General features: G+C 38.0%; 1 protein-coding gene across 2 annotated transcripts; it reads left to right on the top strand.

Annotated features, from left to right (window-relative positions):
* The first annotated feature begins 388 nt into the window (after positions 1-388).
* On the top strand, positions 389-17,379 carry LOC144665521 (putative ubiquitin carboxyl-terminal hydrolase MINDY-4). 2 transcript variants are annotated; one of them, XM_078526752.1, is made up of 23 exons: positions 389-867; positions 1,011-1,066; positions 1,733-1,796; positions 3,418-3,539; positions 3,971-4,493; positions 4,945-5,009; positions 5,302-5,361; positions 6,756-6,783; positions 7,431-7,503; positions 7,592-7,653; positions 7,981-8,097; positions 8,467-8,552; positions 8,641-8,742; positions 9,443-9,506; positions 11,355-11,420; positions 12,058-12,128; positions 12,615-12,678; positions 13,609-13,695; positions 14,076-14,150; positions 14,746-14,849; positions 15,493-15,569; positions 15,943-16,015; positions 17,140-17,379. In XM_078526752.1, the coding sequence occupies exons 1-23, from the start codon at positions 808-810 to the stop codon at positions 17,186-17,188; spliced, it is 2,148 nt and encodes a 715-aa protein (XP_078382878.1). In that variant the 5' UTR covers positions 389-807; the 3' UTR covers positions 17,189-17,379. The 2 variants fall into 2 exon arrangements, with proteins under 2 accessions (XP_078382878.1, XP_078382877.1); XM_078526751.1 differs by having other exon boundaries at positions 7,431-7,517; positions 7,600-7,653.
* The last annotated feature ends 863 nt before the right edge of the window (positions 17,380-18,242 follow it).

Below are 18,242 nucleotides of genomic sequence, written 5' to 3'. Positions count from 1 at the left end.
GTTTGACTGTTTCTGTTCCTGGAAGCTCATGGTGTTTCTTGGAACAGATCATGTCCGTGAATATATTAAACATCGCTACATCCTTGAGACAAATTCACCACAAAAATGGTTAGGAACACTTTCACTGGTCTTTCTGTTTCAACAAGAGCGTTGGCTAAGCGGTCTAAGCCCAACCGGTTTTCTAGCCGGCGCCAAGTCCTAAAAATTCTATTTTGAAACGAAAGAGATAAATTGCAGAGAGAAAGCCGAAATCAGAAGAGTATTTTTCTGTAGAATATAAGTTTCCCGCAGGGTCCCGCCAAAAGCCTCCATTTTAATTTTTGGTCAACAGTATTCCCAGATTCCTTTCCGGTTGAAAATCCGCGCAGAGAGAAGACTGGAACTACTTTCAACAAAATGGCGGCCATCTGTGTGTTTGTTGTGAACTCAGTATAAAACTCCCAAATAACTCGCTGTTTTACGCTCTGATGCCGGTGTTGAACGATTTAAGGCCTATTCCAGTTGAAGATTATAGAGAAAAACTGAGGAAATAAGATTGGCATAGCCTGATATAGTCTGAGTGAATTTTCAGCTTCTGGTGCCTTCACACACTGGGTTCAACACAAACGATATTTTTGTGTGTATTGCTATGGTGATCCAATATATAAGCTCGATATCTGCGGGATAAAATCTGGAAATCAAGACATTATAAATGTTAAGCACAAACACTGGTTTCGAAGCTTCACTTGCCAGGAGAACACACCGTTCGGTTGCATGTAGCTGTTTGAATTGACGTCCTTTCAATCAGTGTTTCAATTCAACGACGACATGGCTGATTCCATCGTTTCATTAACGGCCTCTCTTGTGAGGGAATACCTCAGCAGAAAGGTAAGCTTGAAGCTTCTAGTCAAGTGAAAAAAGGAATGATGTTTGGGTACAGCGTACTCTTCTTTTTTACTCAAGTCTTCTTCATCTCTGTTTTACATCTACAAAAATGTTGAAGGAATTGTGTGCTTGTCTGTCTTTAACAGGGGTTAAAGAGCACTCTGCAGACCCTTGATAAAGAGATGCCAAGAAGTGAGGATAGGTAATATATGCATTTACTGTCACATTTGTTATAAACTAAAATAGCTTGAATGGTGTGTAAAGGAAAAGGAGAAGCCACGAGCCATGAGAGTAAAGTGTCTTTCCCAAGAACACAACACAAGTGACCCCGGCCAGGGCTCGAACTCAGACTGCTCGATCCGGAGTCTGGCGTTCTAACAATTAGGCCACCGCGCCTCCCTGTGTAACAGGGTTTTATTCATGATTAGTTAACTTGCAATGGCATGTTGTAAAATTTTGAGACTAAGTTGCCCACCCTTTTTTTCTGTCAAGATATGGATTAAGGAACTTGCTTGGCAGTTGCTTATATTATTCCAAGTCAAATTTATTGTTTGCCATAATTTCCCATGGGTTCATCATAAACCTGTCTAGTGGAAGCCCTGGGTTCAGCAAGTAAGGCTTCTGATCACAGAGTGACTACCTTTCAGTATACATTACAGCTCTAAGCTGCAAACAATGACCTGTGAGTTACATGTAATGTTAAGTCTTTGCAGTCCTGAGAGTCAGTTCTTTCACACAAGTCCATGTCATAAATACTTGACCTTTCTAGCCCCACTAGATCAATGCTTTCATTGTCACTGCAGTTATGTTTGGCTAAAAATCATTTATTGTTTGTTTAACATGATACTGACATAAATTTTCTCTAAAGCATTAGCAACCGTGCACAACTTGCCAAAGAAGTGCACATTGAGAAGCTGATGAAGAAAAATAAGGTATGCCAATTGACAGTACACTGTACATGCGCAATGTAAATAAAGCAATATTTTCTCCTTCACTTATTCCTTCACATAAATTGTCTTTGAAGATGACTTCCGCTCAGGTTGTTTAAATGCTGGGCACCAACAATGGTGTACAGGCTGTCCTCAAAAAGACTTACACTGTACATGTATGTACTGTATCATCTGAATAGTCATTAAGTAAACAAAATTTTTATACAGTTAAAAATTTTATTTTTATTTTTTTAAAAATTTACATCATATATTTAGTTAATGCATATAACATGGATAACAAACCAACTTTTTTAAATTGTTATTCAATCTGGAACAATGGATGAAGAGCCACTCTGTGGAAATGCCACTTCAAATTCCCATTTATTTAATATTATGTTATAATAATTATTATTATTGGTAATAATTACATATGTATGTCACAAAATGTTTGTTTCTTCTTTATTTTAATCTTTAAAGTGCCTATGAAATGAAAATCAAGTTGAACTCATATAAAAGGCCTTTCAAAATGAAGAAAGATGGTGTTTTCCTTTTTCTGATATCTTTTCTCGTTCCAGAGATATTAACGATTTTGTATTATGCAAATTAGATAACTGATGACGTCATAAGTTTGACAGAAATTGATGTAAAAACACAAAATCAGTAATATCTCTGTAAATACTTAAGCAAAATAATTGAAACTTGGCACCAGTATTGTACCCCAAGAAATACACCACATGTTGCATATTTTGATGTTGCTATGGCAACAATCTCGGTTCCAGATCTCTTTCATGTGGATATAGCAATCCCGGTTTTTGATCCATTCCAAACCTTATCCTCCATCTTTAGGGTCATTTGGGTGCCTACCGCAATGAGCACATTACGTATGTTTGGAATGACACCATTTACTTCTCACTGTAAAGCCATAAATCGTGATATTTGATTCAAAGAAGAAAAAGACTGGGACCAAAAGTGTTGCCATAGCAACATAATTATATGTACCATGTGGTGTGATTCTTAGGGTACAATACTGGTGCCAAGTTTCATTTACTTTGCTTTAGTATTTACAGAGATATTACTGATTTTGTGTTTTTACACCAATTTCTGTCAAACTTATGACGTCATCAGCTATCTAATTTGCATAATACAAAATCGTTAATATCTCTGGAACGAGAAAAGATATCAGAAAAATGAAAACACCATCTTTCTTCATTTTGAAAGGCCTTTCATATGAGTTCAACTTGATTTTCATTTCATAGGCACTTTAACTCCCAATGTGTTCAATACCTGCCAAAAAGGTTCTTCTTGATGAAGTTATTATATATACAGGTACCTAGAATCATACATTTGTATGCCTGAAGAGTGTGCATTAAGTTCTGCAGCTATAGTCCTCTGCACGTTATGCTGCTTACAGTTGTATGTAGCTAAGTTTAGACAAGGGCATGTACATTGTACATGATTGTATAAATTCAAACACTGTGATAGCAAAACATTACAGACTATAGTCTTTAAATCCTCTGTTACTGTCCAAACGAAAAAAAAAAGATGGATGAATGCAGTTAGTTGGGTAAGAGTGTTATAAGAATTCAAAGTCACTGAAAATGTTTGTTATGTTGCTGTTTTGTAGGAGTTACCTGAACCATTTCGCGCAATGTTGGAAGTCATGGTTAAGTTCATAAAAGAACAAGGTGGCCTAACTTCTTCATCTGTTGGTACAGACAGAACAAATCAAAGACCTAGCTCATCAAGGTATTATTATTTTGACATGTTATACACGTTCTGTTAGTCGTATAATTCTTTTCTACATATACAAAAGAGAAAAATAAATTATTTTAAAAAAAGGTCTTGAATTCATTTTTCAGAATGTTTCAAACAAACACTGTCAGTATTAAACAAACATTGTATTTGAAAGTGCTGTTCTTGTCAACAATGAATCTAGGTTTATTTTGAATAGTCACATTATCCACAGACAAGAGGCACATACTATAGTATGCACTGAATTATTAAAAACTCGCCATATGAGTATATTGCAATTCCTGAGTTTTGATTGGTTTACAGGCCATGGTATTTGAGCTCATATACAGTACGACCTCATGCTCGACGATGGAAAAGAGCTTAGAGACCTGAGTTTTCTTAAATTTAATAGTTCAATCATGTTATTTCACCTATTAAATGTCAAGGGAAAGCAGAAAGGAATCCAGAAACAGAACCACTGCACAACCAACAAACAATGATCTCACCAATCAGCTTGACAAACATGATGATAAAGACGACAGAAAAGATTACGATGATCTCTTGAAGCGCTTGGAAAAACCTGCACGAAAAGACCCTATGACTAAACCAAGTTTGCTCAGTAATGACTTAAGAACAAAAGCGAGTTCAAGCGAGTCACCTAAGGGAGCACATATACCAGTTACGACAGATTCTGGTGGTTTCATAGAATCGTTAGCTTCAGCAACACCTGTGTCATTGAGTGATCCAACGGCAAAATTAAAGAGTAAAAGAAGACTTAATAATACCATTGGCGGGCCAGTTATAAGCTCTGGTCTTGCTGGTAAAAGAGACCCAAGATCTCGGCATGGTACTGGAAGGCTCAGTAACAGCTTAGGAGCTAAAAACATTGGAAGCTTGTTTAGAGATGAAGAGGAAAGCAAGGAAATTGGTGTTTTACAAACTCAAAAGCTGGATGCACGGGATGATAATGTAAGTACAATGACCAGCAATTAATTACCTACCGTAGATTGCTTGCCATTCTTGTTTTTGACCAAAGTGCTGCATCTTATGAGAATCATCAAACCAACAACATGTTAAAGCCATTATTATTATGGAATGTGGAATGCGATCAAATTTACATGTAATACACGACAGACTGTATGATGTAGAATTGTACAAATTAATGTACATGTATGACTTGTAAGCCTCACAAATGGTACTCACAACACTCTGAGCTTACATTTCCTTTATTATTTGGACCAGGCCACATTTTTCCAAATGACTTCAGATTTCCAGTTTCCAGGCAAAATTAATTCCATGATCATTGTGATTCTGTCAATTTTATTTTAATTTCCAAGAAAAAAAAGATAAAAGAAGAAAATAAAGCACAGGTTGTAATGACCTCTTGATCATAATTATTGCTGTTTGAATTTTTCATAAGATTGACGTAATTCGCAACACACAGGATGCCTCTTTTGATCAAATTGGGAAAGATCAACACCAGCTGTAAGTACAGAACCACTTTCCTTCCTTCCTCCTTATTCTTCTTCCTCCACTCCCTCTGACCCTCCATCCCCTGCCTATGCCCTCTGTCTCTCTGCCCCTCTATTTTCTTTCCATTTCCTTCTTTCCAATCCTTTCCCCCCCTCCCTTCCCCTCGAGCTCCCTCCCTCCTGTTCCTCTCTTCTTTCTAAATTCTTTTCCCTTGTACAGGGGTCTGGATATAAAGTTCTTATTAATTTTTGTTCATGTAATGAATTTATGAATTCTAAAAATATTACTTTTTTTAAATTTTTAGGGCTGCAGTGGTTTCTCCCAAACAGTCAAGAAAAACTACATCTAACAAAAGCTCAACAAGGTACTAACAACATAATTTTTGTGAGTTTTTTTGTAGTAACTACACTGTATGCTAACATATTTTAGTACAACCAGGTTTTTTTTTAATATAATTTAAAGTAGGCAGCTGGTTTGAGTAGAGTTAACACTCCCAAGAGTACCATATGGCACAAGATGCCATTACATGCTCAATATTTGGTCAATTTGTATGAAATTTGGACAGGAAAATGGTCTTGAACAGATCTGTCTTTTTAAAGCATAAAATCATACCCCCTAGCATATATGAGACCTGATTTAAAACCACCTCTATAACTTTTGCAACTTTTTCCTCTTCCAATTTTAAAATCAAGTAAATATCTGACAACAACCCACACATTACTGTCGATTGCATCTACCTGTGAACGCACGCGCTGAAAACATGTTTTCAAATGATGTCAAACGTCAGCGTTTCAGGTGTCAAACTTTGAAGTTTAGCAGTTCGTAACGGCAACTTTCGCGCCGAAAATTCAACACATTCCGGTTTCGAAATGGCGGAAAGATTAGATATAGAAACTTCTTCTGAGAAACTGATGCTGATCTGTGTCGATATGCATACACAGGTTCACTTGAATCATTTCTAGTGTAAAGTTTGGCCCGTACTCAGTGTTTATGGTGAGTATTTTGAGTGCAAAAGTTCGCGTTTCGGTCGGCTAAACTTCACAGTTTGACACCTGAAACACTGACGTTTGACGTCATTTGAAAACATGTTTTCAGCGTGTGCGTTCACAGGTAGATGCAATCGACAGTAAGAGCTGCAAATTAAGCTATAGTTTAGGGGTATACCCAAAATATAGGCGGAATGAGATATTTTTTAATGTTTTATTTTTTTGGTTTTGTCACCTTTTGAATTAAAACAGTGACTTCCTCTGGGTCTGTTAGTATGATTTATGACATATCAGAAACAATACCTTTCAAATGGTATATTGTATGTGGTCTTTGGGTCCATAGTTACCATTTTACAAAAATGTGGTATTTCCCATGGGAGTGAAAGGGTTGTCTTTAATTACTTAAGTTTAGGGGAAAACCTAGCCACATCTCTGAGCCAAGTAGAGCAAAGCAGCCAACGCTTTTGTTGGCTAGCAGTGGATATTGAAAGCACTGTACCACAATTGAGTTCACTGTTAAAAGTATAACCTACTTATACAACTTTTTAAGATCAATTGAAGATTTCAACTGCATGTACATGTATAATGTATAATGTGTTTCCAAAAAAATTAATGTTCTGTACACTAATACTGTAGGTCATTGAGACATTTACAGCAATTTTTATTTGCAAGGCTTTTGATTATCTTCAAAACTGAACTTTTCTATTGAATATAATTTTTGTTTAGGAAAAAGGGTCACTCAAATTATTGTTTTAATTGTCTTTTTGTACAGAAACCAATCTCTCTCCAGGTCTCACAAGGTAACTTTATTATGATGCTCCTTAATGTTTTTGTCCATTGTAAATAATGGTAATAGGACTGGGTGGAGTCCAATTCGGTCTGTAATCATACAAGTGATTAACAAAATCGGACGACCGCGAAGCGGGAGTCCGATTTGTTTAATCACGAGTATGATTACAGACAGAATTGAACGACACAAAGTCCTGTTACCAATTAATCAAAACTATGACAAAATTTGAGAAACAAACTAACCTTTAGTCAAATGGTTTAACGTTTTTATAAAAACTGAAAAACATAACAGTTTACTCAACAAAATGCACAACAACAGCGCACGCAAAATGACGCGTACTGTCCAATTACACAGGCATGACGAGTTAACTGTCCTATTACACTGTCCAATTACAAGCATGACGCGTACACTGTTCTATTAGTGCTCAAATCGGGCTGCTGATAACCAATCACCGATCGAGAATTTTGTTATAGTTTTGATTATCATTGTAATCACCATTAGATGAACACTCACTTATCCTCTTTGCTCCTGTAATCAGAGCATAAGGCTGCATTAGATTAACACTGCACCTGACAAAAGAATGAGACTATAATAAGTGGTCAGTTTGTTTGCAGAGTCCCAATTTTGCAGTTATATATTCTATTTATTTTGCTCCAGGCTAGAAGTAGTGATCTGGTGTTTGAAGACGTTGATGAGGATTTTGACCAGGAACTTGGACAGTTATCACTGGGTACAGTACCTTTTGTTTTTGTTTTGCAAAAAGTTTTTTGCAGAATAAATGTTTTGTTCTTTTGAAAGACTTATATTTTCATTTTAAGGTCCAAAGAAAATAGCTTCAGTTGATGTCCAGAGTAAACCCGTTTCACTGGAAATTGCAATGGTAAGGTTCACATTGAACGTATAAGAATGTAAAACATAACAGTTTAAACTAAAAAAAATAATAAAAAATATAACATTTAAGTAGGTCAATAAATTTATAACTCCGGGTCGGAGTTATAAATATGTTTATAAAGTATAGGAGAAACTGACTACTAATGACAATTAAATCAATGATCAATATGGAAGAAGAAACTACTGTAAAACAATTTAGAATATTCTAATGGAGGGAAACAATAGCTATTTACAACATTTAGTTACTGGGTTCTTTACTGACTGTTATCAGATCTGAATGTTTGACTTTTCTTTCAATCCATCTTTTAACCATCAGGGCCTAAAAAATCTTATTTTTGGAACTGCCACAACAAGCTTTACACCAGAATGGAGGAACCAGAGTTTTTCATTCTGCGACCTGTATCAGTTGGAATATGGAATTGTACAACTTAAGGTAAACATTTCATGATAAAACGATTCATCACTCTGGCCAATCAAAAAGGATGTAGACAATCCAGTGAACCAATCAAGACTTGAAGCAAATACATGTAGCAAGCACAAAGTGCGGGACAACTTGTGTGTGTACAAATAACGATTGGTTTTGGTTTCACTTCTGATCGGTTCAGAAAGTGGTGCGAGTTTTTTAAGCCAATCACTACATGTAATCGTAGCAGTGCAAAACCTGAGCAATTGCGATCACTTTCGACACAAGTGAAAATCGCTCTAAATAATATTTTGATGGCAGTAGTTGCAACTGGTTCATAAAATATAAGTACATGTATTGTATTTTTACCCAGCAACCCACCCGATTTTTTGTTTTCAGGGTGGACCTTGTGGTGTGCTTGCAGCTGTTCAAGGATTTGTCCTCAAACACTTGCTATTTGGAGGCAAAAAAGGAGATACTAAAAAGTAAACAGTTGTTCACTGTTGAGTTCATGCAGAATGTCTTTAACAAGGTCAGATCTTGCAGGATGATGGCATGTTGATTTTTTTTTAGGAAGCTCCAGCCATCGTCAAGAGAAAGAACAAAAGCCCTAACTTCTGCTTTAAGTGAAATATTGTGGAGAGCTGGTGACAATAAAGAAGCTATAGTGGCTTTGTAAGTTCATTAAACTGTATTACACACTGTATCTATCTGTCTTTATATAATAACCTGAATTCCCACGCGCATTTTGATTGGTTCTTACTTATGATCTATTTGAGTACAGACACATAGATGACGTCACGCGGTGGTGTGACTCGCGCGCGTGATCAGAGTTCTCGGCAAAGTTTTCGAAACTCGCGGGGGCCACAACAATGCCAAGCAAAAAAATTCCGCTTAATTACAAATCTACGGTGAGAAATAATACGCCAAGCATCGTTCACCTCGAGAAATTATCGAAATCTGTATGAAAGTGTTTGACCGATGTTGTACAGTTGGACGACGCCACGGGAAACAAATGAATAGTGGTTGAACGCTTACGTTAATGCTTACAGATTTGAACAACTTTCCAAATCGGAATAAAGGTCAGTTTTTTCATTGACTTTCACTTTACCATTTTTTGTTTATTTAATCGGTTAAATAGTGCTTCGTGGTTACGGAAACTTTATCGTGAAATGAAAACAACGGCATTGCTCACACTGAAGTGAACTGAAGTCTTGTGTTATTATATAAAACAAATAGATTCCATTTTGCCGTGGGTCTGTTCAGTTATAGATCACAGAAGACGTCAAAATGTCCCTGCTTTTGTTACTTTTTACCTTTTCACATCACAATTATGGCAAAATAGTTATGAATAAATCATTCCATTTTTTTCTAGGCCTACAGGTGGCTCAAATTTCTTTGGCGCTGGAAGATACAAACCTGACCAGTTAACAGAGGCGGTAGGTACTAAACTGAAAGACGTTTATCAACATGAAATTATCGACCCAATTAGTGGTTCTACAGTTTTCATATCGCTGTGTATTTCACTCAGTAGAATGGAATGACCCAAAAACGTTAAAATTAGGCCAATTTAGAGTTAGGTTAGGGTTTAGCTACCGCCCCAGTTGTTCAAAGGACTAGTGTAAATCGTGATCTCAGTTTTATAACTTTTTAGTGAAGTTTTCTGTTATCTGTCCTCAAGTTTTAACATAGACTAATCTAAAACTCCACAAATTACATTAACAACGTAAAAACATTTTAATATACCAGACAAATTGATAACCTCGATCAAATATATTTTAATCCTGGATAAGTGTTAAAGGAAATCCGCCAGGACTTCGAGTAGTTATTGGACAAAATTATGTACCAAAACTATTTACACCTGATTGCAAGCTTTTGTGTTACTGCTTCAAATATCTTATCGAAAGAAATCTTTTCTTACAACACCAAACATCGAAAACAAATTTCGAAGTTCCACTGAATTCCCATGAATCGCTTAAAAGATGTGAGCTTTTGCCCATAGCTTGTGAACTTTGAATATCATTTTCTCAGACTCTGATAAGAAATTGTTGTACCAGAATTATTTTCACCTTATTGCAAACTTTTTTTTTACTGCTTCAAATATCTTATCAAAAGAAATCTTTTCTAACAACACCAAAATGGCTACACGTGAGATTTTGCCCATACCTTGTGAACTTTGAAATTCATTTTCTCAGACTCTGATGACAAATTGTTGTCGGTGTTATCACGGATAATTACTTACATCTTTACCTTTTATTAAGGGTAGGAAATAACGCAATAGGATTTAAATTATTCTGGTACTTGATTTTTGTCCAACTTAAATAAATATTACTCGACTTCCTAGTGGATTCCGGGACCCCAAACCAACCCCCCCCCCCACAACACCCCACTCCAAATAGTACGTCTTAATCATTTTTCGAACAAACCCCCAGACGTCTCTCTTTTTGTATTTGTGCAAAGCTAAGACATGTTGTGAGATTCGATCCAAAAACGTCTTTTCCGATGACATAGTTCTAGGAAGATCCGTACAATGTCTCTGATTGCTTGTTGCTTGCACACAAAATTTGAAACTGAGTAACCATAGTAACCACCAATCAGAGACGCAGAATAGATATCCGAGTAGCTACGTCATTAGTATGAAAATTTTTGGATCGAATCTCAGTCGTCTTCCGAGCGTAGAGAGAATATCGTTAAGCACGTGGAGAGAGAATTCTGTTTCTTGTTACTGCTATGTTTATAAGGTTAAAGTTGGAGTTACATGTAGCTTTTCTAAAAAAAACCCATTAATTTAACAGTATTTCTGTCTGTTTTGAGCCCTTCAGGCGTGTTTCAATTTCCGGGTCTTAGTACTTGCCGTTTTGACTGTTTTGACTCTCTGGTTTCTAATTTCTAAGCTAATCGGAAGCCATGGTATTCTGGGAGATGAACTGAATTGTATGTCCAGTTGTTTACCGTTTGATTGGCTGCAAAAGTTTGCAAAACTAACAATGATGTCTTAAGTGTTACGTGCACTGTTGTTTGCTGTTTGATTGGCTAAGAAGTTTGGGAAACCAACAAGGGATGCCAAAAGCACGTTTACACGTGGGAATGATACATTTGTCTGTTGTGGTGCAACCAAAAACAGTCGACAATTAAGTTACAAACTAGAGAAGCTGCTAAAGCCCCTCGTGTCGTCAAAACTGCAGTTCGAATCTGAATAAATATATGCTTGATTGCATTGATATAGTACCTTTCGTAGCGCATTTTTTCAAGTGTCAATATTATTCTGTGTTGTTTTCTCTACCCAGCTTGTTTTGTATACTTTCAAGTCTTCAGAAAGTCTTCACAGCTTTCTCTCTCAAAATATAACTCAGGTACGTTCATCTGGTAGGGTTGTTTCTCCTAGCCTGTGAATGTAAACAGATATTTCACTGTTGCATTCGCACGCTAGATGCGACAGTCAGGGAATCCTATTGCGTTTGTGGACTAGTTGCTTCTGTTTGTTACAATTGAACTTTATTTACTGGTAAGGTGCTTTATACATGCATACAAGCAACGTTATTGTAGGTACATGGGCGTGTCGCCATACGATGTTGCGACTGTGTTTGTCAGAAATAGGTTAAAACTTCTGTAAAGAGGCTCAAGAATCTGCCTGTTTAGTGTAGGAAGTATATAATTTAGAAACAGGCAGGAAGAAGTAAGGAAAACTGGAACCTCTACTCATACTGCTTTGCGCGGTGGGCTTTAGTCAGAATTTTGTTTTGAGAATGTTCACACTGAAATAAGGAAGGATTTTAAAGGATTCACGTCACAGACAGGACAACTTAATCGTCTGTCTTAATCTTTCTCAGTTCAAGCCATCGTTGTCCATTTTCTGTTTATTATTACTTCCTTGGGGTTTTTTCTACCTTTCAAAACTATTACTTTTAGGGCTTCTTTCAATTTGAAAGAAATGTTGTACATTTGTAAAATGACGTGAAATAATTTTAATTGTCATGTTTCATCTTCCAGTTTGAATCTGACAAAAGCAGTGGGTGTATATTGCTGTTGTATTCCGTGATACTGTCACGGTCAATTCAAACGTAAGTGTAACAATGGCATTATTAGCTGGCCAGCTTCAACCACACAGTACGAGGTGTTGTTCAGATGCAATCTTGTGAAGGATGAGCATAGAGTTGTCCGTATTAAGTGACCCCCCCCCCCCCCCTTGTCTAAACACAGATAGACATACGTTCAGGTCAAGTTGCAAACATCAGGAGCTATGTCCCCAACACTTTCTGAACAGTTTTGTGGGATCTTCTATGCCCCTTACCGAGTTTGATATGGAAAGGTGAAGGCCAAAGGCTTAAGATTTAATGTCCGTAAGGGCACGTCTAAAATGAGACATGTTTCAGTGATCTTACCAGCTTTGTTAAGACCCTGATTTGTGGTCTGGCCGAGATTTCAACCTAGCTTTCAACGTAGATTTTTCACGTTTAAAGCAGACGCCCAACAAACTTAGCTAACTTAACGTGGTTCACTTTAAAAAGGAGAGCACACAATGTTTTTAATACGAAATTTGTTTGTAGGGTGATATCAGATATGGATGAGCCAACTAACACGCTAATGGGAGCCCATGGATACTGTACACAGGTAAGCTTTTGGAAAATTCTGCTGATATAAATCCCTTCTGCTCATCTGTACCACTTGCAATCCTTGCATACATGTATATCTTGTTTCAGTTGTATAGCCTGTCTCCCTTACTTTATTCATTATATATTTGTTTTGTACATGTTATCGGTCTCGTTGGTTTCGTGTGGACAGGATTCCTATCAGTGAATAGAGTGTAGCACTGGGTTGTCTTGATAGAGTACAATTTGAACACCCATTCTCGTCCCATAGCCCTTTTTTGTTTCTCTTAGCCGGCAGGCCTCGAACGAACGAGGGCTCTGGGGACATGGTAGTTTTGAATTAATTCGAAGTCTTTGATTGCCTGTTTGAAACAAAGAAATTTTGAACAGAAGGCAAAAACGCCATGACTCTCTCACGTCGTATTTCAAAACATCACGACTGCATTCAAGAAGACCGGAAGTCCTAGAATCAAGGACTGAAAATCCTTTGTCCCCAGAGCCCTTCGTTTCTTGTGCCAAGGCCGCCCCGGCTAAGAGAAGCGAAAGAGGTATGGAGACGAGAAGGAAGGACGCCAATTTTTGGTTGATGTTTGAACTCGTTCCAGGTTATTCGTTTAACTTCTTCAAGGCGAAAAGGTGTAATTACATTGGAAGTTCATTGCAGGATTCTCATGGACAAAATTTAAGGCCACTGGAAAAAAGAAACGCGAGTGTGATGCATCATGCAGGTTTCTCTATAAGACACAACATGATTTGCTTGGAGCTTAATTTTGATTTTGTCAGAAATCAAAGACTAGACACTTAAATAAATTCTTATTATTATTATTATTATTATTATATTATTATTTGTCAGTTATCCCAGGAAGCTGCTCAGAAAAGGAGAAGTTGCACCAGGCTTGTTAATCAATTGCCTTCGTAACAAACTACATATGTTTTTGTTCTTTTGTTTTAGGAAATGGTCAATTTAGTTGTCACTGGAAAGGCGGTGTCCAATACATTTGACAATACAATGGAAATAGACACAGGAGGAGCAAAAAAGGTACAATTAAATAATGATGGGAATAGGACTGAGTGGAGTCCAAACGGTCTGTAATCATACGAATGATTAACAAAATCGGACGGCCGCGTAGAGGTTTTACACACATATTACATAGTCACAAGTATTTTTTACACACATGTCATATATTTCTGTCATCCTGCAACTTACAGTTGTATTTTGTTATAATTATGTGATACTGCTCTTGCTGGATGTAAGTTGTGGGAGTTGCGTTGGCCTTATGGTTAATGCGCTGGACTCTGGATCGAGTGATCCCTGTTCAAGCCCTTTGGGCAAGACTCTTAACTCCCGCAGTACCTCTCTTCACCCGAGTAACGGAATTTTCTTTCATCTTATTTAAACATATGTCACTTCTTCTGCAGAATGTCTTTAAAGGTCTGGAGAAACAAAGTGACATTGGACTCTTATCGTTATTTGAACACTACAAATCGTGCGAGGTGAGTAAACGAGCTACGTCACGGGGAAGTCGCAGATCTAAGCTGTTCTCATCCTCGGAGACCCAGGGGCAGTTAGTGGGGCGAAACGAAGGAATAAACCGGGCAGAAATCGTAGCGACAAAAGTTTTCTGCCCGGTTTATTCCTTCGTTTCGCCCCACTAACTGCCCCTGGGTCTCCAAGGATGAGCTGTTCTGAAATTAGTGGTAAGCATCCCTAACCCATGAAAAACATTATCTTTGAACATCTAAAGGAAGATATAACCTTAACTTGCTTGTTAATAGTTTTAGTGCTCTAAAATAGCAATTTGTTAATAAAAATGGACCGTTTTTAGGTTTCCTACAAGACAAACATAAGTTTTGGCTGTTCAAAAATCTGTTAAAATCCGTGACAAAGTCCGTTTAATTAAAAGTGGTATTCATTCAACGCGTTGTTAGAAAAAAAATGCCAGAGCACATGTTAAAACCTTTTTTTCTGTACGTAAAAGATCATCTTGTACACCTCGTATTTTAGTGATATGTATGGTGGTCTTACTATGGCCTTTGAAGGTATTAATCTTAAAGCGATCTAAGATGTAAAATTTAATTTCGGTAACAGGTTGGTGTGAACTTCAAGACACCCAAGTATCCTATCTGGGTCATCTGTAGTGAAAGTCACTTCAGTGTCTTGTTCTCTGTGGACAGAAATCTTTTAGATGATTGGTAAGGTTCTGAACTTTGATTACGTAGTTAAGGCACCAGTGGCGGATCCAGACCTTGAACTAAGGAGGGGCCCATTTTGTGTGCATGTGTACACTCAAAAACATTTTTAGCGGGGGAGTCATTAAAAAATGTCTTTTAACAAAAGTAAGGAGGGGCCCCAGGCCCCCGGGCCCCGGGCCCCAGGCCTCTTCCCTAGATTCGCCACTGGGTACTGTTAAGGAGATAGCGGAAGCGCCCGAGTTCACTATTGAGTTAACACCCGGGAATATTTACCAACACGAGAAAAGTGCATAAAGAAGCATGAGGCACAGTAAAGATTCTCGAGTATTTTTTTTTTTAAAATCTTTAAGTGCTTGTCTAACTCTTCAACTCACGAGGAGCAAGTTGTCTATTTTCTTCATAAATTGTTCAAGAGATTGCGCACGCTCAAACTCGCGACGTAAGCTTGAAATCGTTACCAGCAACCCAAATCGACCAATTAACGCCCATTTCTACCAAAAGTTAAGAAAAAGAAACAATGCATAATGGAATGAAACCCATTTTCGGCTGATTTTCACGTTTCCTATCCTTAGGTAGGGTTTAGTTGTAAAGGAGACTCAGTTAATGACTAATGAATGCCTTCTGTCGTTCTTGCCACGTTTAGGAAGCTAGAAAAGAAGTTTGATCTTTATTATTACGATGGTTTGGCCCGGCAAGACGAGGAAATAAGATTAACAGTAGGTGAGGAGATTACGATTTGTTAGCGGACTGTTATTAGCACACTGGCTAAATTTAACGCCAGCCTGATCTCACGCCAAATCCCAGTGTGTAAGTCTACGTATAGTTAACAACTGTTCTGCGAAATCGCACGGAACACTTTTAGCTGACAAGGTTGTAGGCCAAAGCTAGCATAAGACAATATTTCGCAAGATTGAGCAGGATAATTGTTTTATTATCCAACAAATTGTCCACGAAAAACATTCACATCTAAAAATGCTGGGGTTATGCAAGTCTTTGCAAGACTGTGGACAGATCCCTTCAAGTTACACTGTGTTATCTCGTTCTTAAATTTCTTTTTAGATGACGATTATTTTTGCCTCTTTTCTTGAACCAGATACAACAAGAGAATGTCCAGATTACAAAGACACAGACCTTGTCCCTCCACTGGAACACTGCATTAGAACAAGGTTTGTATTGTGAGAATCGTTCTATGCTGACGCAAACCAAGAATATGTAATGTAAAATGCGTGACGAGGAAAATTACCCGTGCGCGCGAGGTAGGCCCTGACGGATAGCTAAGTTTTGGATGCCTCAAATCGATACAAGTCATTTCGATAGATAGTCATTTCACGTTTGGGAAAGGAGAAAAGGTCCAACCATAGCTGAAAAAAAAATACCGTGACATAAAAAAATCGTGACCTAAGTGAAAAGGCATGGCAAAGCTAAAACAGCGTGACTCAACAACAAAAAAAAAAAACATCGTGGAAGAAAGGCGCGATAGCTTAAAGGTCTCCTCACACGTGGAGACGTGTCGCAGGGACACGTCGCAGTGACATGTATCAGGGACAAAATCATGTGTTGTTCACACCGAGGGGGCGTGGAGCGGGGACTTGTAGCAGCAACAAAGTCACAATCTGTAAACACGCAAGAAAATTAGCGGGACATGTTCCAGGGTCGACATGTCGCAGTGACACGTCCTCTCGTGTGTGCTGATAATTTTTGGCATGCACAACACAAACTTTAAAGCTGTTTTGTCCCTGCGACGTGATGCACGGAATTCAACTCGTTGAACTTCGTGCAACGTGTCGCAGGGACAAAATGCTGCAGGAATTCGTGTTGCACGTGCCAAAAATTATCAGCACACACGAGGGGACGTGTCGCTGCGACATGTCCCTGGGACAGGGTCCCTGCGACAGTTACTTGTGTGTGTACACATTTTGATTTTGTTGCTGCTACATGTCCCCGCTACACGTCCCTGCTACATGTCCCCTCAATGATCAACACAAGATTTCGTCGCTGCTACATGTTGCTGTGACATGTCCCTGCGTCTTTTCCCCACGTGTGCGGAGACCTTAAAAATAGCGTGGGCATGCCATTGTCACGATTTAGGCAAATCCTTGTTGAAGTAGCTGACGATTTTCCAACTCTTTTGACCCAAAAAAAAGCCGTACGAACGTTGACACATCGGTTTAACGTCATCAGAATTGTCGTGTTACTTAGCAACGTCACTGCCAAAACTACGGGCTCAGTCAGCAGATACCCAGTCCCCCAACTGTAGTATCGGTCACCTGACGTGAATTTCTTTCCGCAGATGGAAAAACGCCGTCATAGACTGGAATGGAACGGATCCAATCCTGTGATGCTCGTTCGCTCGAAATTAAATAGACTGAAGCAACATTGATTGAAACAAATCATAAGCGTTCGGAGTATGGAATTTGCACGGAGGAAGAATGTGCAAGAAAAGCGCGCGTTCGCAGAAGAAAACTTTAACTCAACATGTTAAAAAAGTATTGCTGCATTGTAAATAAACAAGAACAATTCGTTATGTGAACTGGTTGCTCTGTTGTGTCTCAGACAGTTTTTTCAACAGATTTTAAATATCTACAGCGTGCCCTTTTTAACACAAAACCACTTTTCCAAACGAGGCACAATCTTCCCGAACAGTAAGAGTTGTCCTGCGCTATATATATATCGCGTAACACAGTGAAAAGATTTTCGGTGCTTCGACGTCTACAGTGAACTCAATTTAAACGCGAAACCATTTTTCGCACGAGGGTGAAGTGCAATTCATTTTAAGCAACCTTTGCGAACAGTAAGTTTTTCGTGTGGTATGTCTATCACGTGACGCAAGGAAAAGATTTGCGGCTTCTGGATTGAATTGAAGTTGGCGTCTCTTGACCTTGTGTTCCCATTTCAAATTCGTCGTTTTTTTCTTCCGCCCTTACGCTCTTGATTTGTTCTTTTTGTTCCTTCAGTGAACGAAGCATCGACATTTCAATTCCATCTATCAAAGTCCATTTCTTTATACCGCAAGAAGTGCAATCTGCATGCTTTTTCGTTAAAAAGGTTTCGTGGGTAAAAATACTCCTAGTCGCTTAATACGGAAACCGGGATAAGCTTCGGCATGTTGGCCACTAGTCTCAAACGCAAACCTTACCTTTCCTTACCTTTATTATGAAATGAATTTTGCATTTTAAAGTGATCCAAAAAAGAGAAGAATATTTTAAGGTGCACCTATAACAATACTGTATGTTAACTGTCTTTAGTTGACATAACCATGTAAAACACAAAGCAACTTATACAATCATCATTTTAGCATCAAAAGTCTGAAATATGCAAAAAAAAAAAAAAGAATTCGCGGAAACTTTTTCTTTTGCAGATCGTTAATTTAAATCTGCAAAAAGTAGAACCCGC

Source organism: Oculina patagonica, chromosome 9 (assembly GCF_052425735.1).
Source record: "Oculina patagonica isolate OP01 chromosome 9, crgOcupat, whole genome shotgun sequence".
Taxonomy (NCBI): Eukaryota; Metazoa; Cnidaria; class Anthozoa; order Scleractinia; family Oculinidae; genus Oculina; species Oculina patagonica.
Note: the sequence above shows the minus strand (reverse complement) of the source record. Positions and strands in the feature narration are given on the sequence as shown.

Bases quoted from the DNA above. Each gene is read 5' to 3' on its own strand.
- LOC144665521 (XM_078526751.1), top strand. From the start codon at position 808: ATGGCTGATTCCATCGTTTCATTAACGGCCTCTCTTGTGAGGGAATAC. The intron at 4,494-4,944 runs GTAAGTACAATG...ATTTTTCATAAG, and splicing joins TGGATGCACGGGATGATAAT to ATTGACGTAATTCGCAACAC. The intron at 8,098-8,466 runs GTAAACATTTCA...TTTTGTTTTCAG, and splicing joins ATGGAATTGTACAACTTAAG to GGTGGACCTTGTGGTGTGCT.